General features: G+C 40.5%; 2 protein-coding genes across 2 annotated transcripts; one reads left to right on the top strand and one right to left on the bottom strand.

The window, feature by feature from the left end:
• Positions 1-694: 694 nt before the first annotated feature.
• COX6C (cytochrome c oxidase subunit 6C) lies at positions 695-2,580 on the top strand. Its single transcript, XM_010163405.1, has 2 exons — positions 695-818; positions 2,442-2,580. Exons 1-2 carry the CDS (start codon positions 705-707, stop codon positions 2,559-2,561), a joined length of 234 nt encoding a protein of 77 aa, XP_010161707.1. The 5' UTR covers positions 695-704; the 3' UTR covers positions 2,562-2,580.
• Positions 2,581-9,955: 7,375 nt separating this feature from the next.
• Positions 9,956-27,423, bottom strand: LOC104521419 (vacuolar protein sorting-associated protein 13B-like). The gene is made up of 5 exons (XM_010163404.1): positions 27,158-27,423; positions 20,313-20,489; positions 17,774-17,876; positions 16,873-17,122; positions 9,956-10,279 (listed from the first exon to the last, which is right to left on the bottom strand). The coding sequence occupies exons 1-5, from the start codon at positions 27,348-27,350 to the stop codon at positions 10,034-10,036; spliced, it is 969 nt and encodes a 322-aa protein (XP_010161706.1). The 5' UTR covers positions 27,351-27,423; the 3' UTR covers positions 9,956-10,033.
• Positions 27,424-27,794: the final 371 nt, after the last annotated feature.

Below are 27,794 nucleotides of genomic sequence, written 5' to 3'. Positions count from 1 at the left end.
GGTGTGCGCGGCAGTGGGCAGCACCGAGGCCTGTGGGGACAGCTGGGCCACCTCCCGGTTCGCGCTCCCGCTCGGTGGCCCTGAGAGCGCAGGAGGCTGCACCCAGGGCGGGACCCTGCGGGCGGCCCTGCCGGGGGGCCGCTCCCTGCCGAGGGAACGTGAACTCGTGTGTAAGGAGAGCTGTCTGTCTGCCTCGGGCCTTGCAGCTTTTTAGTAAAATCTTACCGAACAGAATAAAATGTCTTAAAGCGAGGAGGTTTGCAGTTATTTTAGAAAAACAAATAATGAACTAGCTCAAGAGGCACATGTGCTTTTCCTTAGAAATGAATAAAATGTGATCAATGTTGTGAACATCTTCTGATATAAAAACTAGGACAGTGGGCCTGAATGGTAGACCCACGGGGAGGGGAGGGTTTAGAACAAAGAGCAAAGGCCAGTCTTGACTCCATGAGTACTGGATGTAAAGAGTATAAAAACTTTCTTAGTCATGTCATAAATAGGTTGTCCGTGAAAGTTCCCTTTAAATATTCTTACTGAGAAGCCAAATAGAGAAGGAGCACTGTTGCTTACCTTGTGAAGATGATTATTACACAATAAAAAAAGCACCATCTTTCTAGTGTGGAGTTCCAGTAAATTATTTAAGTAGAGCTTCTTGTCCCCAGATTATCTTCTTTTTTTTTTTCCTTTTAGGACATATAATCACCATGTCAGCTGCACTATTGCCTAAGCCACAAATGCGGGGCCTTTTGGCCAGGCGGATGAAATTTCACCTATTTGGAGCGTTTTTTGTATCTGTGGGATGTGCGGCTTTATACAAGGTGAGATCTGTAGTCACTCAGTTATAAACTGGACTTATTAGAATGTTTTAAGAATTCATAATATTTTTTTGTTGAGATCTGATCGAGCTGTTCATCAGAAAGCTTTAGTAATGTATTTTTGTAAGCATGTTTCCAGAACATAAATAAATCTTCCTAATCTTCATTTGAAGAAATGATATTAATGACCTGATGCCTTAAGCTGTGTGATGAAGATCACGCAATTTGTGACAACTTAACCTTGAGTTAGAGGTTAGGCTACTCCTGATCATTCGCACGATTGATACACATGAACTCTAGATAGTCTGTGTCTCTGTTACAGGATCTGAGACTCTAGAGAGTTGTCAAAGTCTTATTTTATCTTGACTGATTTCAGAAAACTTGCTTATAAGCAATTTGGAAAACCCATTCTTCACACTGAAGATATCAGTGTGGGGAAGGCTAGTATGGTCCTTTTATCCTTTCTTTTGAAGTAGCATGTGGAAATGGAGCATTACATTTCCAAAAAACTCACTTAAAGATGGGAGTGTGTTTTTCATGGTCCTTAAGAGACTTCTGACAAAGATAAGAGTGGTGGTTGTTCTTGAGTGCCTTTACTAAATAATTCTCAGATCTCAAAGCAAGCAACACAGTTTGCATTCCTGTGGAAGAATTATATCTTGGTTCGCCCACTGAACTCATTCATACGCTATTTGTAGCATTTGAGTAGTCAGAAAGCTACAGATAAAAGGGACTAGAAATTAAGTTAATTTCAAGTTGTTCATGAAAATACCAATGTAGACTTCTTGGAGATCAACAAATGTCTGTCAGAAACAATGAGCTTGCACAGTTAAAGTTCAGCATCAGCTTAACACATCTGTTAAGAGGTAGGCAAGCTTGGTTGTGGTCAGACTTAGAATATAATTTTTTTTAATAGTCTGTGGTTTTATACCTTATTTGGCACCACCATGTTAACACACTAGTACGGCAGCAGACCATACCTAGAACAAGCAACAAGGATCTCAGTAATGATCTATGTCATTACATGTTAGATACTGTTGGACAAACCCACCTTGAAGTTTCCTTCACATTTTTGGGGGGCTTTTTGAGCATATCCCTGTGCTTCAGGTGAATGAGTATCCAGAGAGTCAGGATTGTGTCTCTGTGTCAGTGAGCTATAAGATTGGCTTGTCAGTCTTGTAAAATTCTAGCAGATGGCTGTAGTTGACCTACAGACTAGCTCAGATGTAATACATTACTCTAGGATGCCATTTTATCCGGAGTTACAGTTTTGCAGCTGCCCACAGGCACAAAACTTGCCATACTGGCATGTTTTACATAGAAAACTATTAGGCTGGGCACTGGACACTTGAGTGTCAATATAGGTGGAGTGTTTCTGTATCTTAAAAAGTGTAATGTGGTATCTTGTAATGGACTTTCTTTTTAGGGTTTCACTTCAGACATTTGTTTTCCTGACCATTGGTCAGGTAGTCTGGTGGACTTGGACAAGAACAAAGTAATACTTTACTAATTTGAGCTAAAGCCTTTTTAGACTGACCTCCACTGATACAAACCTTAGCACTAATAGAAGGAAAAATATGTTTGTAAAGCTTTGCAAGCTTTAATTTTCTATGTGTTACTTTCCAGTTTGGAGTTGCTGAACCCAGAAAACGAGCTTATGCAGAGTTCTATAAAAACTATGATCCCATGAAGGACTTCGAAGCCATGAGAGCAGCTGGTGTGTTTGAGTCTGCACCACCCAAATGATAACAACTGGCATTTACAGGTAATAAGCTGCTCTGCATTAGAACAAGAGTAAATTAGATAGTTTCAGTGAAACATTGCACTTCTATTTGGAGGTTCTTCCATTTTGATCAAATAGGTGCTTGCAAAGAAAAAGGATAGAAATTGCACTCGAGAGACCTCAGAGTAATAAAACCACAAAGAAATATGGGAACTGGGGAGCGGGGAGTAAGGGCAGGTGCTTAACTTGTGTGATGTAGGAGACTTGCACAGAGTGATGCCAGGCCTTTCCCTCCTCATGCAGCCACGTTCAGAACAATTCTGTCTTCGCATGGAGAGGAGACAAAGCTCTTGTATAAGGCTCTAAGACTTGCCTGAATCGCTGTTATGTTGATGCTGTCACATCTTGAACTGCTTAGCTTCTGGCTATCCATATCTACTGCTTACATACTTGTGGTGGCACAGTGAATGAGAAAATGGAGAGGCTGTTTCTCTCTCATAGCATGCATCTTAATATAAGAAACAGAGATAGCTTCCACACATCCTTTTGTCTTTTGAAGTTGGTGAGAGGGGGAAGATAACTAGTCATGAGGGGAATTCTATTTAAATGCATACTTACAAACATACATATATAAAAATCACAGTGGCATACAGCTTTGTGTGCTGATATTCAGATTTTTGCCATTCTGAATTAAGCTTGAATAGAACTTTGTTCACAATACCATTTTCCTAGCACTTAACGCTGCCTTTTGTTTGAAGACTACCAACCATTCTTGATTTCAGTCTTGTCGTAGTTATTAATAAGCACATTGACTGAACTGCACAAGCTCATGATGTGACAACTCAATAAAGAATTCCTCCCCCCTTCTTGATCCAGATTTCTTACATTGAGTTCTCTGCTTCTCTTAAAATGACTTCAAACTAATCTAGAATGATAGCTTTTTCATTCTTTTGGAATGTTTTCATATTGTGATCATTACGCGATAATCTGTGGCTCTAATTATCCTGGCCAGCTGGATTTTCTCAGCCCGCTTGCTTAAAGCAGCAAGATTGAATAAAACATTTGTACCTAAGACTATTAATACTGAATTCTGTTGTGTGACAATCTACAACTATTTGGTTTCTGCAGAACACAGTTACATAAAAAGCAGAGCTCCAGCTCTACTAACAAATGTAAAAGGAAAAAAAAGAAGAAAAAAAAAAAGGTGGCAGTCCCTTTGTAATTTTTTGAGCGAGGGGAAAACTTCTGTTCTTTAGCTGTGACTGCAACAAAGATAAATAATGAAATGATAAATTTACGTGGTTTTAATCCTGGTAGTTCTGCCTCTGGTTTGGTCCTATTGCTAATATATAGGCACTTTTAAACTTCCTTAGACACTAGAATTGCATTCTTTAGTCAGGTGGCCTTCATCAGAGTATTCTGAAAGGCCATCTGGTGGTAAAATCATTTGAAACAAACACTGTCAACAAGGATGCATGTTGAATGTTTAATTGGAATCATGAGCAGGACTTTTTTCAGCGCAAATAGAGGTCTACTCTCAGTTAGCTTGTGTTCCCATTTGCAGCTAAAGAAAAAAAAAAAAGAGTTGCACATTGTGTGCACCTGTTAAAATTAAATGTTTCCTAAACACTTCTTCCATTCCTTAATTATACCAGCTCAAAAGAAAATGTGAAAGACAAATCTTTATATGTGATTTTGTTGGAATTGCTGATGCTTCTTATTCCTTAGCCTATTTATATAAGAACTGATATTTTTCACTATTTCATAGTAGAAAGAGATTGGGGTTTTTTTTTGTTCCTGCACATGAATACATAAGTAGAAGAAGGGGAGAACAATGCCAGTGTTTCAGATGTTCTGAAAAGACTGTGAAAAGGACAAGTACACAGAACAGATGGAAGGCATTTTCATTTGCCTCAGTAGCTTAAATCTTAGCTACGGAAGTTGGATGGAGGTTGAATTTCATACTTTTTTTGGTGTAGTTACCTAAAAGGTACAGTGGTCATGCATGCTCTACATCTCCCATTTTACTGGAATATATTCTGTACGTGGCAGTAAATACAGTGGTTTAACCTCAGGTAATACTCACTCTGGAATCAGTATGCAGCCCCCAAATTGAGGAAGAGGGAGGGTAGGCAGGGAAGAGAATTAATGAGTTAAGGTGTTGGCTGGGAACTCTGCACCGAGTTTGTTCCTGCAGGGCCTTGCAGGCAACTCGGTTTGTCTACTTGGCATGGACTTTGTGTGGCGATACTGACAATGGAAACCAACTGCAAGTATAAATTTGTGGAGCGTCCTACCTCTACAGCGTGCTCAGTAATAGAATCAAGGGGCAAGCTAAGAGTTTGGTGCTAACCGCTTGCATGACTCTTGTCATGGAGCACAGCTGGTCTTGGATTGTGTTCAGTGTACTGGGGAGAAGCAATTTGAATTTGGTTTTCTTCCTTCCTTGGTAGGTTGCCTACACCACTTGTTTCCTCTCTGGCTCCTATCTGAAAGCTGCATTCCTTTCTCTTTCAGGCCCTTAGCAAGATTGATTCAGTTATCAGTGCAGCATGTATAGTGAATCTGACGTGCTGTGCCGGATTGTTCCAGCTCTTGATTTGTTCCATGTTTCACTTCTGTTTGCCACATGAAGGGTGTGCGAGTCTTAAACCATCAGGAAGTAACAGGGGGAATTCCTCTAGACTAAACCACCACATAAACATTTCTCTCTATCGCTTTGCATTCATACATACTAATATGTTTACTTAAAGCATGAAGGTTGTCCAACATAACTTACTTTTTTTGTCTTGCAGATCCCCTTCAGTCTAAGGAGACTCGATGAACGAACCTTATTTGTTCACTGAATTATAAAGTGTAGTGCACTTCAGTTGCATGGCACGCTGTAATGTAACTCAATAAATAAAATACATACGTCAGTGGTGCTTAGTTGTCTTCATTAATGTCAAAATCTTTAAATGCTCAGATGCTGAAAAGAATGGTGGAAAGTCTTCAGAAATTGCTCAAGATGAATAAATCTAGTTTTCTTTCCCCCAGGAATTATTTGCATCTTTGTTTTGGCTAAATTCCACATTTGATAACAAAGTATATGCCTAAGCAATTACAGCTCGTTTGTCTTCGCTGCTGATGGGAATATGCAAGAGGATAGTTGTTAGTGGAAGGGAGAGGCTCCCTCTTATACATGGTACGTAACTCTGACTGGAAAATGACTCCAAACTGCAGGAGTGTTCACATACGTTTGATGTAACAGGGGAAAGAGGCTAAAAGCAGACAAAAGAAGAAATAGTTATTTTAGGGTATCATGGGAAGGGAATGAGAATCTTTGTGTGCTGCTTCTAGACATGTATCATGTCCTTTTTAATATCTGGAGGTAGTCAGCTAGGCATAGTTGTGATCTCTGCTACTTTCTCTGTAGTCCAAGGCCTGATGCTCTTATCTTCTGCCATCATTTGCTTTGTGCATTGCCTGTTGCTGAGGTTGGAGATGGTACTAGGACTGTCACTCTTGATGGCTGCATGTGGGTACTAGGAGGGGAGTCAAAGGTGATGGTGTGAAAGGGAACACTTTGTAGAAGCATGACAGATTAAGCCATCACCTGTGTTGCATTTGAAGGTCTTCAGTTCAAATCCTGCTTGGAGTAACTCATTATTTTAAATGGATCATTAACTACTTAACACTTAATAGGTATCCATGAGCAACATTTGGACTATTGAAAGCATGTAAGTAATGTGTTTGATCCGGAACGCTATTACAGACCAACATGGCATTTCCTTTAAGCTTTCTATACAGGCAGTGATTCCTTTAAGCAGAGAAAGAATTTGACGTTAGTGGTGCAGGGGAAACCATCTAGTAATCAAAATACCCCTGTTCCTATAAATGTAAACCAAAGCTTAACAATAGCAAATGATACCCATTTATCTTCCCATGTACAGTATAAACATTGTATGCCATTAAGTACTGACTAACATTTTCTCAGGCACGTCTGCAGGTTTGAATAGCCAGGGGTCTTTAGTCATACTGACAGCTGCAGAGGCAAAGAAACTTGCTACTGCCAGGTGTGCAGGCTAATAGACCTGGCTTCCCTTGCAGCTCTAGCCCCTGTATTCTTCCCAGTTGCTATGAATGAATTTACTTTTAAATTCTAAGTTTCTTCTAAACTGTTATAGCCAACAGCAGTAATTGTTGTAGTCTGTGATCCTTCAGTTACCAGCATGTGGTGATTTAAAGAAATGAGTCTTGTGACTGAAGATAACTTTTTAACCACACAGCAGAGCTCAGGGACGCCTCTGGCTAAATGCATTCAACAATGAAAACGTGAACTCAACTTCTGTGTCTGTGCTCTGAGAGTCTGCAGGTTGTAATTGTTGCTTTCTGTAATGTTACAGATTCGCAATGGATGCAAAGCAAGTACTTCCTTTCAGCAGGCAATGCCAACCAACCCAGAGCTGGCTTTCCTCTGGAGCAGGAAGGGAGGGCGAAGCTGGGTACCTAACATTGGAGTAGGCAGAAGGGCCAACCTTCTGTTCTGAAATCAGCACCAACCCTTTTTTTTTTATTTTTTTTATTCTTTTTGCCTTTGCCTGCAAGAGTTGAGCTAATCCTGTTTTCCACACAATTGGGAGTGGGACTTAGCATAGCACAAGAAAGACCTGTGTGAGTTAGACCTTAATCAGCTGCTTGTTACAGGGTCTGGTGTGCTGTTTCTAGGAGATGCAGCGCTCAAAAACGTGCTTGGCTGCTCTGAGACCATCCCAACTGTCTGTTAAGTTTTTTGCTATATTTATGTATGAAATAATATATAAAAAGGAATTGTTTGACCTAAACTGCTTTGGGGAAGGTCTTGCCGTGCCTAAGCCTGACCATGCCTTCAAATTTTTGGCTGGTTGACTTTATTCTCGAGTGTTTGAGGAGTGATTGATTGTTCTGGAAGCAAACTAAAAAGATAGATTTGAAGTTGTGAGCTCTCCAGGTCTAAAGAGCATTATGAGAGTAGGCATGTTTTAAGAGTACATGCTGGAGTGCTTTAGCAGCTAAGTACAGGCAGCTGCTCTTTGGACAACTTTGTTTTCATAGTTCACACAGCTCATATGTAGGAGAGGCTGATTTATATGCCGTCTCCACACACGTTTCCATACATGTGGTCAGAAGGGGGAGAAAGAACCTGCCTAATGCAGTAAAGATGCTAGCTCAATTTGCTGAGGAAGAGAGTGTAATTTAAGCAAGTGTTTAGTCCAGGAGAATATAATTCAGGAAAAACACAAATGTACCTATCTATCTTAAACAACGGCTGTAATCTACAAACTTTTAGAAATTAAGCTGCTGCCTTCCCTCATTTTTTTACAGGTGTGTTTGGATCCTCTTGGCCAGTTTGTGTACTACATAAATGATGAACAGATCAGTCTAATTCAAATGGTGACTACAGTGCTGTTTTGATTCAGTCAGTCACAAAAGCATAAAACTTTTCAGCACATGTTTTTGGCATGCTAATAGTCAGGTTTTACTTCCAAAGTACTGTCATTATCTATTGCATTTTCTGGTACATGACAAAGTCCAGTGACCAACTGGAATCTACTGGGGTCTAAGTGAAGCTTGTATGTCTGTCTTGTCGCTATTCTACAGCGACCTGTTCATTCCCTTGTAACTGAATGACCAGAGAGCTCATAAAAACAAGTATTATAGGAATAGCTTTATTATCTTTAAACAACTCATTATATTACAATTTATCCATCAATATGCAAAATTAGAAGTATTAAACTATTTCCATAAAATATTCAGGAATGGAGAAGCATGTGTGTGTGTATATACACATTTTTTTAAATAGTGTTATTTAAACAATGAGAAAGTTATGAAATCACTGTATGAAATGTTGACAATGGATAGGCCTATTTCACATTCAGGAAAGGACAGTGCAGATCCCAGGCTTTTCAATTTTCAGTACCCAAGAGACACGGCTTTTAGAAATACCTTTTAACAAAACAAAACTCACGAGAAAAACATTGCAGGTACTACATTCTTATTTACTGTGCATTTGGTCATATCAAGTATGCATAGAATTTATTAACTATAAAGCATATGTATCTGCTCCAAATCTGATCAGATTTTATTCCAGTTCTTGTCTCCAATTCTGGCCATGTTCAGGAATCCCCAGACAAAATTCATGTCCGTAAGTACGTAGAAAAGGGGAGAAAAGTAATATGCATCATTGAATACCAAGTAAGCTTTTGTTTCTTCAAATAAAGCTGCCAGAGCCAGATTTGGCTTATAAAGTAATCTAACTGTACCCAGAGACAGTGATTTCTTGCCCACTACAAACTGTAAAACATCTGAAAAATAAGACACTTCGAAAGCTCATTTGTCTTGATGCGTTTAATGCCATATTTATGTGTGTTCCATGATGGCATAATTAACTACTAATGTAATTGGAGCCTGTGGGTCCATACTTTTCCATCAACTTGGAAAAAAAAGCCACCCCAAAAACTCACTTTGCTTAGCACAAACATATTTGAGAGGTCATGTTTCTAAATATCCCTGGTTTTATCTGTACAAAAATTATAAACATAAAGTGAATTAGGGCTTAAGTGAGTATGTACTACGTAGTGGTGGTAGATCAGAAGTAAGTGAGTCCCAGCAAGCTATACTTAGCACCTGCACACCTATGTTACATTGAGCTTACAGATTTTTGGTAGATTTTAAGGAGACTAAGCTCTGTTACTTGCTTCCAGCTAACACCCAGACAATGCACAATGTTATATATACACTGAAAGTCTTGAAAATTTGATGGTGGATAAAATAAAGTTTCTGTATACAGACAGTTTTAAAAATAAATTCATGTTGTAGTTCATGTTTTGTTCTCCCAACCACACAAAGGCACTAGTTTACATTAAGGACTAATGTCCTGCAAAACTTCAGTCAAATAAAGGAAGCTATTTTAAGGTTAAAGTGGTGCTAAAACCCAGCTGTCACTAGTAACTTAAAACAGCCACACTGTGTTTCTCAGATTTAGTGGGGGAAAATGTTTTGCCTCAGGACGTACATGTTGGGGGGAGTGCGTGTGTGGGGGGAAAGGCTCGGCCTTGAGCAAGTTTTTACAGCTGAGTTATAAACCTGGTTTATAACAGAAACTGGCAGACCCTAAAATATGATATAGTGGGTATTGATACACATTTGGTGTGTGTGGCAAAAATGTCTGTATGCACACAATTTTTCCTTATTCTCTGATTTTTGGTTATTGAAAAGAAAAAGGATTTTGATTGAGCTACAGTCCAAGGCTGTTCCTTTCCACTTTAGTTGTTTGCTAGAACACTTGCCTTCCAGCACTAGTAATTTGGCTAGGTTTTTTGAATGCTGTCAAGATTAGAAAAACTATTCGGCTTAGTTTTGTTACCATTTCCTACTACCTGAAAAATTATATACATCTCTCCTTGATGTAGGTTACTGCAGAGAAAGCACTACTTTCAAAATGATAAGGTATTACTATAGTCACCACAAATAATTACTAATGAAATCCTTTCCTCAAGGCTTTATTTTTTACCATGGTGAATTTGCTAATGAATACTTGGGCAAAATTTGGATCAACTATGTATTGATATGTTTTCATTATAGTTGGAAGGTGTTCGGTAGCCACAGTTTGCAATGCTGGTGGTGTCGCGGTGCTGGTAGCGAGGTGGTAAGATGTCTTTGTGATATACTCCACAAGGCGGTTGTACTGTTGTTCTGATAGTCTCTCTCTAGCTCCATCTGCCTGAAATCAAATAACAAAATGATTACTGAGTAATTGACAGTAACTGATCTCAGTGGTGAGGACAGTAACTTCCACATTACTTTTCTGTAGTTAAAAACCTTCCTGGGATCTTGCTTACAATAGTTGATTAAAACATTCATTAAATTGTTCTGCCATAGTTTAGTGCTTGGTGGATTAGTCCTCTCCTGTGCTGTTTTGGACACTTCTGGGAAGCTGTAACTCTGCCATAGAAAATTGAAGCAGTATCTTCTGAGAATTTCAGGGATGGCCTCTATACACCTTGCTTAAGAACAAATCTTTACAGTACATCAACTCTTACAGGAGACAGGAAAAGCATCTGAACCCCTTTTAGAAAAATGCCAGTAGCTCCTGGCAGTGCTTATCAGACAGCAATTCTAATCAGCAGAAACTTCTTATCACAAAGCACAAATAAAGACAGCCCATAGCTCTATCTGGGCAGTTAAGTTTAAGTAAGTCTTTAAGTTACTCGATTTAAAATAAAGACTAGAAGCTACTTTCCTGGTGAATGTTCTATGATGGGATATATCCATCTGCTTCTGGTCACCAGAAATGCCATTCTGGGTCAGAGGACCCACACAATTACATTTTTAAAACAAAAGGGCTTTACTAGACATGATTTGGGTGTGTCATTTCTGGAGAAGAAATTAAGTTGTCTATGCAAACTGCCTTTTCCACCACCATGAGTTGGAAGGAGTCCTCTAAAGAAATCCCTTTTTGCAGACTGAAATATGTAGAGGTTCAGGGCTTTACCAAGAGGGATGCAAGTAATCTACCTCTAGGGGAAAAATATAGAAAACAAATACTGTCAACAGAAAGGTGGTATCTACCATATGGTTTCAACCAGATAAAGAATTAGATGAAAATCCATGGGCAAACCTGGCTTTGGAAGATCAATCTGCTGTGCCCTTTTTTGAAGAATAAATGGAAGATGACTATGACTAGCTTGAGAAGGGAAGGCATGCAAGCAGGCATCAAGCTGGTTGCATGGTTTCAAAAAACTGTATTTCAGAAACACCACCATGGATGCTGCAGTGGTATCATTAGCAAAGTCAGTCAGAATACAAGTTATTTCCAAAATAACACAATGAACAAAAGGGCGGAAGCTATCCTAGGGCCAGGCCTTAATGCTTCCTTATTTACTCTTGGACAACTGCTGACCACTTTCATTTTTGTAGGGTTTAAAATGTCTTTGTGGGATGTCACATTAAGGATTCATATTGCCATCTTCTGACTGTCTTTCAGGGAGTTTTACACTTGCCTCACTAGATGTGATGATATTTTCAAACAGTGCCATTGGATTCAGTTTAACATCCAGGATCAGTACCTCATCACATCTCTGGACTGCAAGGCTCCTTTTAAACAAACCATTGCTTATTTGAAGAAAGAATTATTCTGATTGATAGATAGTGACACATGTCACATCCAAATCAAAACAGTCCCCTCTGGTTTTTTTAATATGCCTTTGGAGATGGATTTGCTGCTCAGCAAGTAGAAACCCTCCTGTTTTCAATCACCACCACAAAAATGCCAAAGGAAGCAGGCTCATGAACAGGCTCAGAAGCTCAAGGTTGGAGCCTATGCCTAGAAACAGTGCAAATAACAAAATGGGCAGAGGAGAGTGTGGTTTCCATGAATGACCTTAACGGGAAGGGAAAATCAGGAGGCAGACTGCTGCAGCAAACACTCGGCTAACAGTGGAGAATGGTGCCTGAACCACATCTTCTGTCTGGTGGCACAGAAAAAGTATCTCAGCAGTCAGTCCGTTTTACCAGTTGAGAGGAGAGAAATAGGCTAAAGTAGCACCTATTTAAACCAGATTGTAAGTTACAAGGTAAATTTTGCAAGTAGGTGGCTCCTCATTTTTTCCTGGTTTCTACTTCTAGGGCAGTAAGCCCAGGGGAAGCTGGGTTATAGTTCTGCCTCCACACTGACCAGAAGACCCACATTATCAAAGGAGATGGAAACAGTGTTGGCATTTGTGAACCCATTCTTCATTCAGCCCCGGGTTATATCCCACAGATACAGCATAATTATTCAGGAGGAAATATTAACTGCACTTGGATGGTCTTCCAAAGTAACTGGGACCCTACTTGCTTCCAGATGACTTCATCTGCAACCTTCTGCTTCTCCATCCAGTTTCAGTTTAGCTCGTTGTGTTGGGTTTGTGTGTGTGTGGGGGGCCACCTTGTGAGAGCAAAAGCTCCCCTGGTTCCAAGGCGTACCCCCCTCCCCAGCCCAGGATGAGCCAATTAGCAGTAGAGAAACGGCTCTGTGAATCCATATTTGTGAGGGGAAGGATGGTCTTGGTCTTGAAAAGAAGGTGGGGTGAAGCTGGAGGAGAGGCCATTGACCTGAACAAAAGACGACCATCATCCTAAACAAAGAGAGAGCTTCATTGCCAGGAGGAAGGAGGAAGAGGTGGAAGACACGAGAACTTCATACATCCAGTTCAACTGCATGACATAAGAGAAGATAAAGGAGGTCCCTTGCAGCCCATAGAGGTTCAACAGCAGAGCAGATACCCACATGTAGGCCATGGAGGACTCCACACTGGAGCAGAAAAGCTGAGCCTGAGGGCAGGTGTGACTGAATTGAGACCCTGAGAGTCACTCGATGCCAGAGCGGGGGTGAACCCCAAGAGCCAGGGTGTGAGGAGGTGCGCTGGGCTGGAGGCCCATCTGCAGCCTGTGGATGTCCCCATGCTGGAGCTGCGGGCTGTGCCCAAAGAGGTCCATGACTCCATGGGAAGCCCTCATTGGAACATCTTGTTCCTGGGCTTCCATGCTGGGAAGAGCAGCAGAGGTGAACTGACTGAACCCCCATTCCCTGCCCCCTGTGCTGCTGGGGCAGGAAGGTAGAGAAATGGGGAGCAAAGTGATTTGAATCCGGGAAGGAGGGAGAGGTGGGAGAAGGTGTTGTAAGATGTGGTCGTTATGTCTCACTGTGCTACTCAGACGAATGGCAATGAATTAAATTGATTTTTCTTTCCCAAGTTGAGTCTGTTTTGCCCATGACCATGACTGGTGAGTGAGCCGTCCCTGTCCTTCATCCTAATCCATGGCCCCTTTGTTGTGATTCCCTTCCCATCTCACCAGTGCAGGACCGCATGGTCTACCTGTGGTTAAGCCACCACGCTCGTATTGTTAAGATGACAACAACAGAAACTTGGAATTGCTGTTATTCTACATTGACTCCTAAATGGGACCTAACATTGCCACCGAGTGCCTTAGCCTGCTACTTTGAACAGCTATAACATTAATAGCCAGATCATTCAACAAATTAAAACTTAAGTCAAGGATTGCTTAACACACCTTCTAGAGGAATATTAAAGATACCATGTCCTTTCATGACAGAAGGCCACACTTTTGGGCTGAGAACTCCACAATTTTTCTAATCCCTCCCATTATGGCTTACAAAGAATAGGCCATCAGCAATTCTAACTAACTCTACAGCAGCTATAGCATCTTTGTTGCACAGACTGGACGTGTACGTAGCACTGATGGTGGGCTTTGTGCATGCACATGGACTGAGGCAGGAGGCCTGGTTCCTTAGGGTCTTCTTCGCTGCTTTGAAAAACCCAGAGACTGGTTTTCAGCTTCAGAAACAATAACATGTAGACTATCATGAAATCCCTGTTGCAGATCATCACAAAGAAATTCTGGAATATCTGGAATTCCAGGGCCCTTCAATTTTTTTGCTGTCTTGATGTTATGAGCTATACCAAGAGCAGCTGGAAGAGCAGGCCTTTTGAGTTTGAAGCCTGTCTGGAAGCAAGCAGTGTCCCAATTACTTTGGAAGATAATCCAGGTACAATTAATGCTTCCCTTTCAATAACAATGTTGTCAGTGCCAGAGTTTTCAAGAATCCATCCAGGCTATTCCCAGCCAGATGGATTAAGTTATATATTGAGGAGGTGAACAAGCCATCAGGCAAACCTATTGCTGAAGGAGTCAAAATATGCTCTATAACATCTCCGGTGATTACAGCTATAGAAAAACATGTTTTGTTTCCTAATAGTTCCAAGAAGCTCAGAAGAGGGAAGGGGAGAAACTGTTTTGGGCAAAGCTGAAACAAAAAATTCTGGCCGTCTTTACTAATGTCACCATGTTATGGAAGTGTTTGCACTTCAGCAGAGGACATCTTCAGTGCAACAAGATGGCCTGCCATTATTATTTAGAAGTTGTGTCTATTTGCGTGCAGGTCTGCAGCTCTGTGGCTGCTCACCTGCAAGTCACAGCTCACTCCTCCTAAGGTTCCTTGTCCTAATCACATTCAAAGAGTTTTTAGAGAAGCTCTTGTGGGGGAGCTGAAGGGGGGGCCCTGGCTCCCACCACCCCCAGCACTGCACACAACACCCCAAGCACCACAGAACTGACATGCTCTGCTGCAGAAAGGAAAGTACTAGATATGAAACTTCCCAGTCCAGTAAGGCAAAAAACTATAATAAACATTAATTACAAAGGAGTATTACATAACTCTATGTAATTACTAAAACTTTATTAAACTTTTGGAATCTTTTATTGTATTGCTGCCTCAGCATTAAAAACCCTTAAATTTTCTTATTTTTGTCTGCCTTACTTTTAAACTGCTCCTCCTTATAGCACATTTCTTTAAATTTTCACACAAATTTCAGCATCAGCTTCTGCGTTCTGAAGGAATGCTTATGCCAGATCTGGTTTGCACAGCATCACTCAGCTTTTGCTGTGTTACCATCACTGACTTTGCTCCACCTACGGCACAGGCACTCTTCACTACTTTTATTGCACCATACATTTTCTCAAGAGCCTGTGTCAGCAAAAGAGATTGTGTATTGAGGCTCTGTGGTTCAAGGCTTGCAGCTCTTGGCATTGCTACGCCACTGGAGTATGCTTCTATCCAGAACTTCAAGAAAAACACATGTATTTGGTCCAGCACCTCCAAAGCAGGTCACATTTACTGTGTGTACTAGCATGTGTATGTGGGAATGTTGGAGTATGCCATGTGGGGTTGTGCTGTGCATGTACAGGAGCCACTTGCCCAGGTGTCCTGTACGTTCACTGCTGCAGCAGCTGTGGGGACTAGAATTAGGCTCCCTGTCCCTTTTCTCCCCTCAGGCAGGCAGTCCCTCTGCCTCATCACCCTCTTGCAGTAATCTTTAGGCAAGCAGCCCTTCCTCCAGAGCAGCAGCCCACTCCTCACCCCTTGGATAACCAGATACAAACCCAAAAGCCGTCACACTACGGCCTAATAAAAAATATCTGGGCTGGTGCTAAAGTTAGGGTTAGGGTGGGTTGAGTGCATCAAATGCCCCATGGACAACAAATTATCTTCCTCTTCCCTCCAGGACAGTAGCTCTGGACTGAGCAGGACAGCCTGGATTCAGTCTGATGTATGCTTCCAGCAACCACACAGCATTCAGGAATAAAAAAGCTGAGCTTTTCCCACTTGCATCAGAATTCAAGTAATGCCTTATGTAGCTTTGTGGTGAGAGAAGGCAACTTCAGTCAACAGCACGCTGTGAGACTGAGGTTAGTGGAAAGACAATAAATGTAAATAGAGAATTCATCTCTAAAAAAAGCTTTCACAAAAAAGCCAGGCGCTGTCATGACACAGATGAAGTCCTTGCCGTGCTGGAATCGATGGCAAAACTCTTCAGTGACTTCAGCCAAGTTAGGATTTTACTGAAGGTGCTGAAGCCTCCCCTACTTTTTGGCACGCCTCATACTTGATGGGGTTTTACCTATGTTCTTATATTTGAAACAGATAAATTTCTGGTATAGCAGTCTATGAACTACCTGACATGCTTTTATAGAAACAACAACTGGGACATGTGTGTTTGTTTTTGAAATGATCTCTCATATGATTCCACTTGAGAATTTAACACAATAAACATTGTTTCCCGAAAGTGTAAAAATATAACATTCTTCAACCATTAAAAAATATAATTCGTCCAAACCCTCAGTATTCAAATGGCTTAGAGATCTTTCAATATGAGGATGAAGGATTTATGCTTTTACTTGGTGCATCCAATCTCAGCAAAGTTCATTTTAAAGTTAGCATTTGCAGAAGAAAGAAGATCTAGTGAAGTAAATACAACTGGCAGCCAAGTAAGACCACTGCACTTGAAGCGGCAAGGTAGGAAACATGCTAAAAGCAGCATGCATCAGCATCACTGAACTGTTAAAACCGAATTCACAGAATAAAAGGAACTGTTATTGCTGTATCTTTGTAGGTACAGGCAGCAACGCTGACTTGCTAAACAATAAACACCTCACACACATGTAGTCATGAGAACCTCTTCAGAAAAGAGGGAGTGCTTACCAAGAACCCAGACTTCCGCTACTTTTTCCCTCAGAAAATTGCTGTTACATGTATGAAATGTCATGATCAATAAGAGGACAGAAGGAAGGAGACATGTCCCTTTCATCCAAAGAGCAACACAGTCAACTATGAGGTGCATGAAAACAGCAAGTGCACTGGTTTGGCACATAAACCTCTGGCTCCCAGACCCAAAGGTGAGTATGCCTGTTGCCAAAAGCATCATCATCAGCATAACTCTTAACTTTGAATGAAATTCATACTCAAGTCTTTACCTCCAAATCAGAAGGCACTCTCTGTTGTTTTAGCTGCACCTTCAGCAGGTCTTTTTGCTGATCATCTTCCAGACAGTCGATTTCAGTCACTGGGAATGCCTGCTGCTGTGTGTCTTCACTGATGCTGACCACAAAGAGGACCTCTGAGGTGAGCAGCAAGCAACCTTCATGCTGCTGGCCTGATCCACTCACAATCATGACGTCTAAGGCCATATGGACCTCTGGCCTTCCTAGAGATTGCAGCATTTTCCTGCATTATCAAGGAAAAAAAAAAAAGAAGAAAAAATATGAAGTAGTCAGTGTTATGCATTGGATCCTCCAGGACTTCTTTTGATCAGTAATGTTTTTACTTAAGCCTGTAGTTATCACCAACAAATAGAAAATAAGCCAGGGAGTATATTCCAAATCTCCATTACTGAAAGATGTAAGACTTAAGATTTAGAGAAGAAATGTGAAACTGTTACTTATCAAAACTCCTTAATCATTCACTGCAAAATTGGCCTAATAACTGTGCTAGGTCAGCCTATTTCCCATCCTAATAGAAAAATTACCCCGAGAAGTGGTTTACAAATCCAGCACAGAAAATAAAGCTATCTTCACTAACAGCTGTTTCTGGAGATGTGCAGTATTTTTCTTGGGCTTGGTGCAATGATAAATAAGTAAGAACTCACTGAATGCCATTAAATAAAGATCAGCTCTGTAGTTCCAAAGCTGGAAGTGGATCAGCAGCCCATCATTTGCAGATTGGGTTTCTATGCACTACCTTTGTGTTTAATGTTCCTAAACAAACTGCCATAACTCAGCCTTTCCTAGGGAAGCAGCCTGTTAACTTGACCACAGGCCAGAACCTATTAATAAACAATGTGGATGTAAAAACGAGCAAGTGTCTAAATAATTTTACCAGACATATTTGACGTGGCTATTTGGAGCCTGCTCAACGTGTTGATCATTTGGATGAGAGCGCTGCTTGGGAAGCTGAGAAAGTCCAGCTCCATGCAAAATACCTGCGGTAAGAGAATTTAAGTTTTTTAGTAGTTGTTTTCCACAAAACAGTTACATGTTGTAGTGATGTCATCTGTTTAGAGCAGTTCATAAAATAGTGCAGATCCAAAGTGATGTCACATCTTTGGAAGCTGTAGTCAAAATAATTCATTAAATATTACAATGCAAGAGTTGTGCACTTAACCCGGGTGATCTTGCATTAGCAAGAAACAAAAAAACCCACTGTGTGTTCTAAAAATCATCCATACACTTGCAATCAAGAGAAACATAATGCTCCTGAGAGCCATCACTTCAGAGCAGGATCGGACACATCACAGGATTTATGCAGAAAAAATCAAGACTATTGTTAACTTCTTTGCTTAATATTAAAATACTTCCATATACGTGTCATGAGTGGTAGAGATTAGAAGGCAAGTTTGCCGATACTGTATTTCAATGTTCAGTTACTTAATCCAGCTGTTAAACACAGATCCATATATATTTATGAGATCTCCCGGGGCATCTGGTTTATTCTTCAGTGAATTCTCTGGTGAATTCTTCAGTGCCAGCATAGAATGAAGACGACAAGAAGCGGTTAAACAGGTTTCTAAATAGACGAAGCTGAAGATGATACAGTATGTATGCTTTCAGATGGCACTTTTAAAGATGAGAATAGTCACCAGAAAGAATGAGTGGGTTGCAAAAAAATTCACAGGTTAAGTAGTTTTAAAAATTTTTACAAGACAGACAGGAAGTAGGTTAAGCAGCAAGCCCTAGTGTTAAATGGTTTAGTGCAAAGTTACTCTTTAAATAAACAAAAACATTTTCTTTTGTCTAATTAAGCATTCCACTGAAGCAAACGGCATTTTTGCATAAGGGTGTCAATAACTTAGATTCCTTTTTACACAATGGACAATAATTTAAACAAAACATCAGCACTGAAAAAAACCCTTTAATTTTTAGCACACATGTTGATGGTAATACTTAAAAGCAGCATCCCAGTTGTAACAGTTGGCTTACCAAGGTTCTCAGCATTATGTGAGTGAAAATGTTATTTACAGATGGAGAAAGAGAGAACATGTGTTTATTTCTGTGTGGTCCCCCACCCCTTGGTCCCCCCCAAGAGGCACGGTCCCACTTCCAATCCAGTTGTGGGTAAGAGTTACTTGAACTCTTGTGTGTTTTCCTCTCACGCACTGTCAGCTATTATTGATACAGTTTTTATGTTTTTTTCCTGGCTAACTCTTTTTGTCACATGCTCGTGGAAAACATGATGTCTTGTGTACCATATCTGCAACGAAAAGTGTCCCTCTACTGTTACAAGTTTCTTGATAAAGACCGCAGCAGAATTAAATCTAGAAAGAATAATGCCACAGGCAGCAAAACCAACACACAGCCAGCTGACAACGGACAGAAGTTTCTGAGTTTACCGATACAGGTTTTACACCTATGCGATGCATAATTCAGGAGAACAGTTATTTACACTCATACAAAGAAGATAAAGTTAATTTGAAAGAATTGTAATAATTAAATGTTTTATTACTGGTTCAAGGAATGAGTTCTGAATGTAATGGGAAGCGTGGAAACAATATGCCTAGGAGAACTACTTGTATTCTAATCAACACATCACAAACATAAATATTGCTAGTGATTAAAGGCTTACATCTTCAAGGTTTGCCCAGTGTAATTAGTGAAGCAAAACTGTTGACACATTGTCCTTGTATCAAGAGGTCCCCCTGCTTTTCTTCCCTGACTCCCCTGCCCCCTCTTTAAATATCCAGATCAATAGCTTTGATTTATTGATACTGGAAACAAATAAATTAGTGTATTTTGATATTTTATTTTTATCTTTTACAGTTTTTAGTCACCCAGAGGCACTCACATTAATCTGAAAGGATTCATCACCACTAAGTGCTCAGTCTATCTGGAAAACCCACCTCTGGTCGTTAAAAGGTTACCCATGTAGCCAAAAATGGGACTGTCTTCTCGCAACTCTCCAGTTTAAAGGGGATGGTCCCACTACACGACTCACTTCTTTCTCCCAGGAACATAACCCTCTCTTTGTGTAGAGATAGCACAACTCTTTCCTTGTTGTAACAAAGCAATGTCAAAATAACCCTCTAATTGGATATAGTGTTGCTCTAATACTTTTATGTCAAAAACTCTTTTGTAAGCACATATGTTTCTGTAACTAATTCTACTGTATTCCAAGGATTACTTCATGCTTTCTGTATTTTGTGTTTCTATGGCTGTACAACCCTGATCGGTAATACAAGAGAGGAGCGTAACATGATGGCTTTTAAGAAAATGAGCACAACATTTATAACTACTCAGCACTGGCATTTGTAAATCTTTCTCTAAGGCACACAGCTACTGAGCCGGATAAGTAAGACACAGCAGGTTGCACCTGAAGAGCATTTTAAAATTTAAACGGAGATGCTGGAAACAGAGAAACTCACCATAACCTGTCTGGGAGACGAGTTCAGCTGCCCCTCCGATGGGCTTTGTGAAGACGCCCATGATTCCTTTCCCCACACCCGAGATGACCCCTCTGGCTTTGTGCCCGGCTGAAGCTTGGGCCTCAGACACTCGCTGAAAATTCTGCATCGGCTGATCCACAATCCCAGCAATTGCACCTGAAAAAACAAGAGTCCTCAGTAATCAGTGAAGATTAATATCCCACAATAAGAGGAAATCTTATGACTGGACCTGACTGTTGCTTGGATTACAGACTGTACCTCACCCTTCTTATACAGCTATTTAGCATGCAACCAATTAGCTAAACAATACCTTAGTTTCAGTTTAAGCAAATATCAACTTCCTTCTTTTAAAATGCATTTTACTTTTTTAAACATCCTTATCACTTAACTTGACACTATGCTTTCATCTTTCAACTACTTTCACTGAATGCTTTTGCTGAGTTAGTTTAATTTAGCTCATTCTGTGTAGCAATTCTGAAAATGTTGGGCTCGGAATAAAATCCACCCATTTTAGATGACTTGAGCTGTTATGGAAATGAGATTTTCATGTAAGCCTGAGATTGACTTCATGAGAATAAAAACTGCCTGTACTCAATAGATCATTTTTATATCCTCTTCCACTGCCAGAAATGTTCATAAGCTAATGCAACTTTTGATATATTACTAAGATTAGCAGAATTAGACTTTGAGACTTTTTGTTACTTTTTTGTGAAAACGATCATATTTTACTTTAATGCGCATGGGTCAAACTTTTACAAGTGACACAGTGACCTTCCCAGCTTTTAGTATCAACAGAGAACTCCGGCTTAAATCTTCCTAAATGTAAACAGGTATGTGAGGTGGTACATTTCTTTGATCTTGAGTTTATTCTAGCCACTTAACCACAGACATTTCTCTATTTATTGTAATTTTGATAGATAAGCTATTTGGAAATCGCTAAGAGTACAAGGATTGGACAAAGTGACATCAGTTAGAAAACGGTCTGCCTGATCCGAGGTTCTTTGCTCAGTGAAAAGCAAGTTTGCAGGCTTCTTGGCTGGCTCTCAGTTTGCACCTTCAGCTGCAAATATCAAGATAAAATGATTATTTAAGGAGTAGGACTGAGTGTCACCTTGGTAACCAGGCGTTTTTACTGCAACCTAGACATCTTTGAAGATTCTGCTTTATATGTGGAAGCACATCCAGGCATAATTCCACAGATTCGGACAATCACAGCTGAGGTATTTGGCTCCATGTGTTCACCAGCGTGACATGCACTAGTCAGCTAGCTGCTAACCGGTTTTCAGATGGTTTTAGTTACTGTTACTGGATAAACAGAGAAGTTGCTGACTTTGAACAACAAGAACTAATATTGTACTTGTACACTGCTATTCTGTCCAAAGAAAAGATGGGGATGAGAAGCAGCACGCATTTCCCCAGATCCTTGTCCCCGGGATACTATCTATCAGCAGTTCAAGAAACTTGCATCCCTCATAAATGCCTCCCTCTCCTCTTAGAGAGACTGCTTCCAACTTCTGTATGTGTACCCTTTACTGATAAATGTATAGTATTTCTCCAGAAAATGGTGGTCTACTTTTAACGTGATACCCAGTTTTTATTGAGCTCAGTTACTGAAGCTGAGCGTGCAGCTGAACGTTCACCCTTTATACCACAAAGGCCATGAAGCTTCCTTAATGCCTTGCCATGGAAATGATACAATTCTCAATTCAATTCCTTTCCATTAGTACTTACCAGCTGTTCCTGCTGCTTGACTAAAATAATACCCCAACACCGCATTACACAATTGGGATTGTTTGTCCAGTCTTTTCTTTTGTACAACTGTGATGCATTTGAAGGCATAAAACAATACTTGGTGTTCTGCTATGTTACAGTATTACGTTACCCTGTGACCTCCTTCACCCTATCTATTGAGGTCATCCACAGCAACTGCACTTTCAGAACAGAAGTTATTGCCTTATTAAATGTAATCCACCTAAGTCCTAGCACTAGTAAATTATTTACTGCAATACACTTGAGCAACGTTATAAGGTAATAATAAATAAGAGCCTACTCCAAAGGACCTGTGGTGTGCTCCAGGCACTTCTCAGCTGGAATTAGGCCCAGAGGACAAGGAAACAGAATGGAAACTGCTGTGACTGTGTTATATAAGATTATTTATATAGTACCCCAAATAATATATAGCTTAATTAGACAGTTTTTTAGTACTGCCACTCTTTCGGTTATTCTGCCATTTTATGCATGGTCTGAACTTGTCTGTGAAGCCACTGCCCTTTGGTACTGCAAATCCTTTTGCAAGTCCTGTCTTTCTACCTGGAAAAAATATAACCAATGATCTTCTCTTCCCTCTTTGCTCACTCTTTGTAATCTCTTATCTCGAATTGCAACTCACTGACATAACTCATTCACATGCTGTGGTCATGCCCACAAATCACACAATAAACTATAACCTTACTCCTTTCACTAAGGAGTGGCTGGTCCTGCCACCCTTGTATGGGGAAGCCAGATCTGTGCAGCTCCTTTCCTGTGTGCATCATGTGTGGGCAAAGGAAAAGAAAAAAAAAAGGTCAAAGACTGAGCAACCTCAGAACCCCACAGCAGTGAGATAATGGTGACACAAACACGTGAGGTTCACTGCATCTTGAGCACCAGAAACTGGGAAAAGCAGATGTCCCCCGGTATCCACGTGGCTTCTTTCTTTCTAATGTAAAGTTAGTGGCACGAGCACCATGCTGGATGGACCTACCACAGAAACCCCAGGTTTCAGTAGGGTATCAGAAAAGCAGAGTATGAGGAACATGTAGTGGTTCCTCCTTTCCCACTGTCATTCTCACAGTCTAGAGACACCTATGGTGTCTTACTGCTGTCCCCGTCCCTTCTCTGTAATGTCCTTTGCCCTTTTTTTTTTTTAAACGAAACCATTCTCCATTCTTCTTCCCTTCCTTACCCTAGGCTTTCAATTTTATATGCATGTCCACATATGTACACACAGATTATGTATGTATAAAGAAAACCTCAATAAAATTAAACACCAAAGCAACAAAACAAAAACATATTCTTCCATTACTGGACCAAAGAGGTTCCAGCAACACCATAACATCTGCTAAACATCAGCTGGGGTGCACTCTGGTTAATACATGTTGCTCAGTAACCATAAAAAAGATTCTTTGATAACTACAAAATTCAGATAGTTCAGAGTGTATCACTGTATTACTTCAAGAAGAATTTGATTATGAGCAGCAACTGGTTCGTGTGCAGACTGACAATGTTTGGTGAACGTAGCACGTCTTACAGAACTTAGCAAAGCTCGAGTTCTTTGTGACAAACTCCTTCAGACCAAGCAATAATTGGAAAAAAATCCCCCACCAGGAGAAACTGGCCATGCTTTGCCATGAGGCTGGAAGCCAGTCAAGCTGAAACCACTTCGCTTCCTTTTTTCTCGGTTGTCCTTCAGGATTGTTGCAAGTGTTTCATGCCGAAAATATGGCTGAAGTATAGTCTGATCACAGCAAACATCACGTTAAAATACAGCTAAAAGAAAAGGGCACCTGTTGGTGTGCATGAATATATTTGCAGCATTAGTTTGTGGAATAGCACACACCTTCAGGATTAGCGCTAGCTTTTAGTATCTCACTTGTAGATAGGCAAATGTAGAGTGGCCCCAATTCAGTGACTCTTGCATAGCAAGAACAACCACCACCCTTAATAATAATTTGAGCTTCTGAAATCCAGGCTTTTCCTGCTCTAGCAGCACAGTTACACTGTCAGTTAGTATTACTATCAGGAGTAACTGAAATGTCGAGAACTTTTGCCATTGTGAAAAATGGCTTTTCTAATGTTTGTCAGCTTTTTAGTTATTCAGAAATGCTGAACTTTGCAAAAGGAGCTACTTCAATACGGTATTTTGCACTAGGACTAGTAGCTGAAAATAAAGTCTATAGTTTAAATATTCTCTTTTACGTGGTTATAAATTAATATTTTAAGCTTGACCCTGTCATGCAAAATGCAAAAGGTAGTTCCTTGGTGGGGAGTGTCGATCATCTCAATATTTTAAATACAATTTCGCTGCATTTTTGTTTAATCATGTAAAAGAAAAAACACACCTATCATAAGCTTTTGCTTCTTTTCATGCACGTTACTAAAATGACCCAGAAGTCTCCCCTAAACTAGAAAAGAAGACGACAGTTTGCCAAAGATAACAATCAAATCAAACAACACCCTGACAGTGCTTGAGTCATTTAAAACGAGACAGGACAAAGCACTTAAGAATGTACCACAGGGAACAACTTGCACTGAGGAGGAGACAAGAGTACATGATTTTGGCCCTGATTCAGTAAAGCTCTTAAGCACATGCTTAAGTGCTTTGCTGAATCAGGGCCACCATGAGCCAGATTTTCAGAAAAATCAGAAATTCAGCTCTTTCTATCTAGACACCACAATATCTTGGTGAACTGAGGTGAACACATTGCATGCCTGTACCTAGGCTAGAAATCTGCCTTTGCAACACTTAAGGCTGTTTGCATGAGTCAGATGGCTTTTACAAACATGATAGTACTGTCACTATCCTGGAAACGTTTTTCACACTTCTCAGTTTTACAATTAGAAAGTAACAGAAATTACGGCTTCAAAGAGTCTCACTCTCTAGATTCCTGTGTTCATCTGAACTCTTCATCCTTGTGTAGTAAAATAACGCAGCAGCTCCACTTTGTTTTGTTATGTACGAAGGACCAGGAAGTGTTCTTAGAGTGTGTTCATGTTCACTCTGAAGCGCTGGTGAGAGAAAGTAGCACGGTGGTACCTCCCTTCATTACAATTGTTTTTTCTGGGGAAGCCACAATGTGCTTTAAACTAAATGATAAGGACAGAAAGAGCTTTCTGATGCATTTGTAAAAATTGAAATGTAGGTCCATTCATAATTTAGGTCTCAGCACAATTTACATGAATACTGCTTTGTATACAGAGAAAACCTGCTTTTTAAAAATCAGGTTTAAATTAAAAAGAAAAATGCCTGATACAAATTCACTGGAATATTTCTGGTTCCTGCCTTAGTGAGAGGTCCCATGCTTGTCAAGTCCAGCCACACAGTAACCGTAGCTATTTATCTGGGTGCTTCATTGCCTCCACTGCTGAGAATGGAGGTATTTAGCAGGGAGGAAACTCTAAATAATAACAGCGGCAGTAAGAACAAGGTCCTAGCTTGCAGAGAAGCTCTGTTTAAATGCTAATATGAAGCTCAGTTTCTAACATTAAGTTTGATTTCTTAGTAAATCAGGGGCACTGAAGTTCTAATTCTTTTTTTTTTTGGTTTTGTTTTTAACTCAGGGCTACTCCCACAAACAATCAAAGCCTTGTGTGCAGGGAGGCACAGGCACGGCGTATTTGTGCCCGCATGTTACGAGTTCCCGGCTTTCCTGAACAGCAGAAACTTTGCCTTGCTACAGCCAAAGCTACAAAGTTTTGCTCTTTAGTTCTGGCTGTACAGCTGATGCTTTTAGCTCTGAAGGGCTCTGGTGTGTCCGTGAAGGGGACAGGCACCATATTAACCCGCTGTCTTAGCAATAACTGAGCCAAGATCACCAAACCATTTCACTGGCACACATACACCAGGCTGACACAGTGCTTCTAACAGTGCTTCTAAAAGTATCATCTTTCATCCAGCTACTCAACCTGACTGCCCTTAGCACAATAAAACAAGAAGGAAAAATAAAACCTTCTTTGAACTGTCTTTGATTTGCAACACCAGTAACAGCTTAGTATTGAGATAGTAGCTACTAATATATGAAATTTCTCCTTTATGCACATTTCTCCCTGGACACTTGCTTGCTGGTTTACAGGCATTATCAAATGACAGTGCTTCACATCATCTAATGTTATTGCTTAAAATAATTTCCAGTAACTTAACCCAAACTTGTAACATTTTTACCACTTCCTCTTTGGGGCTTTCAGGGTTGCGGTTGCAAATTTAGGAGCTGTATACACTACTGAAGATTAGGAAAGAGGACAAATCCTTTCAAGCTTCAGCTCTTCTAACCTTTTGCACTGGACTGCTTTTGGTCACTTTGATCCTCCAAGGGATTCATACTCTTTAATACATACTGAGGAACTCTGCCAAACAATACAGTTCTGCATTCCTTTGCTGTGTGACAAGTAGAAGTAACCTAAAAAAATCCAGCCCCTTACTGCAAAACTTCTCACAGAGATTTTTTCCAGTGCGGGTTAGTTTTCAAGTTTTTAGGTACTATTTTGAAATAGCCAGAGTAATCTTCACTTATAACCGAACCTCTTGGCTGCTTGATGAATACAATTACACTTAATCAGGATGATCTGGTTCTCTTTGTTAAAGCAGAATTCCTCATCAAAGCTCACTTAACATCTGCACTAAGTTCAAGTGGTTTTCAAACAAAACCAAGAATCTCTGATATCTACAGTGCAGCAAAACCAAGCAGGTTCGGAAGGCATTCCTATAACTCATTGGAAAGTAAACATCAGCCTGATGACGTCTTTGTGCTGACTTAGTTACAAGTCACCCTGCCAAATGCAGAATTTCTTTTCTTCTGAGATATACATCATGTACCAATAAAAATATTATATCACAAAGACAGTGCAAACTTGTTCTATATCTGCAATTATTTTATCAGCAAAAAACATATACAAAGGTCACTAAACCCTGAAGAAAAGAAACTGTCTCATACACACACTGTGAGGCTATTTCACAAGAAAACACCAAAACAAACAGATTTTGCAATTATAACGCACATGTAGAAAAGGCTGGTGAGCAGATCAGAAAACAGTATTATCACTTAACTTGATATTTAATAGTACATTACCTAGAAGGCTAATGCCCAAACGAGAGAGCCCCTGTCTCAGTCCTTCTCCCAGGCTCTCTGGAAGCTGCCTTCTCCATTCTTCTTGTCTGTTGTAATGCTCCTCATCCAATGACAGCCTATCCATATTCCGAGCAAGACTTGTTGCCAGATTGGTAATTGACGTCAGTGTACCTAAATACATGGAGATATACATTTGGGTCTGGATCAAAATGCTTTAATTTAAAACATGGAGACATTCTATGCCTCACTGAAATACTGAGCTTATGAGCAGAACAGCAAGTCATTTGAAAAGTCGCCCATGTGTAACATGCTTTACTATTTGCTAAGCATCACCACGCTGCTTCTCCGGTCCACGTCACGCCTTTTACATTAGCCTGCACCAGGTTTGCCTGCCTGGGGGGAAAAGCAACTCATCCAAACAGCCTTCCCCAGTTCCCAAACTTCTGTAAGGCTAACCTTAATGGAGAGGGGGGGTGATGGAAAGGTAAACAAATATTTAGAGAAGGAGGCCGGGAGAACGCGTCCTGAGGGAGCCTGGAGCAACAGCCGCTGTCTCACCCGGGCAGCAGAAGCCACGCGATGGCACTGTTTGTACAGACTTCGCAAACCAAAAGCTGCTCCTGTTCTCAGGCCAGAG

The sequence above is a fragment of the Antrostomus carolinensis genome, unplaced genomic scaffold, assembly GCF_000700745.2.
Source record: "Antrostomus carolinensis isolate BGI_N321 unplaced genomic scaffold, ASM70074v2 scaffold1562, whole genome shotgun sequence".
Taxonomy (NCBI): domain Eukaryota; kingdom Metazoa; phylum Chordata; class Aves; order Caprimulgiformes; family Caprimulgidae; genus Antrostomus; species Antrostomus carolinensis.
Note: the sequence above shows the minus strand (reverse complement) of the source record. Positions and strands in the feature narration are given on the sequence as shown.

Excerpts from the sequence above, each read along its gene's own strand:
- LOC104521419 (XM_010163404.1), bottom strand. The coding sequence starts at position 27,350 with ATGTATATCTCCATGTATTTAGGTACACTGACGTCAATTACCAATCTG. Across the intron at positions 20,490-27,157 it reads TTTGGGCATTAGCCTTCTAG|GTGCAATTGCTGGGATTGTG; the intron begins GTAATGTACTAT and ends TTGTTTTTTCAG. Across the intron at positions 17,123-17,773 it reads AGCCACGTCAAATATGTCTG|GAAAATGCTGCAATCTCTAG; the intron begins GTAAAATTATTT and ends TTGATAATGCAG.
- COX6C (XM_010163405.1), top strand. The coding sequence starts at position 705 with ATGTCAGCTGCACTATTGCCTAAGCCACAAATGCGGGGCCTTTTGGCC. Across the intron at positions 819-2,441 it reads GATGTGCGGCTTTATACAAG|TTTGGAGTTGCTGAACCCAG; the intron begins GTGAGATCTGTA and ends GTTACTTTCCAG.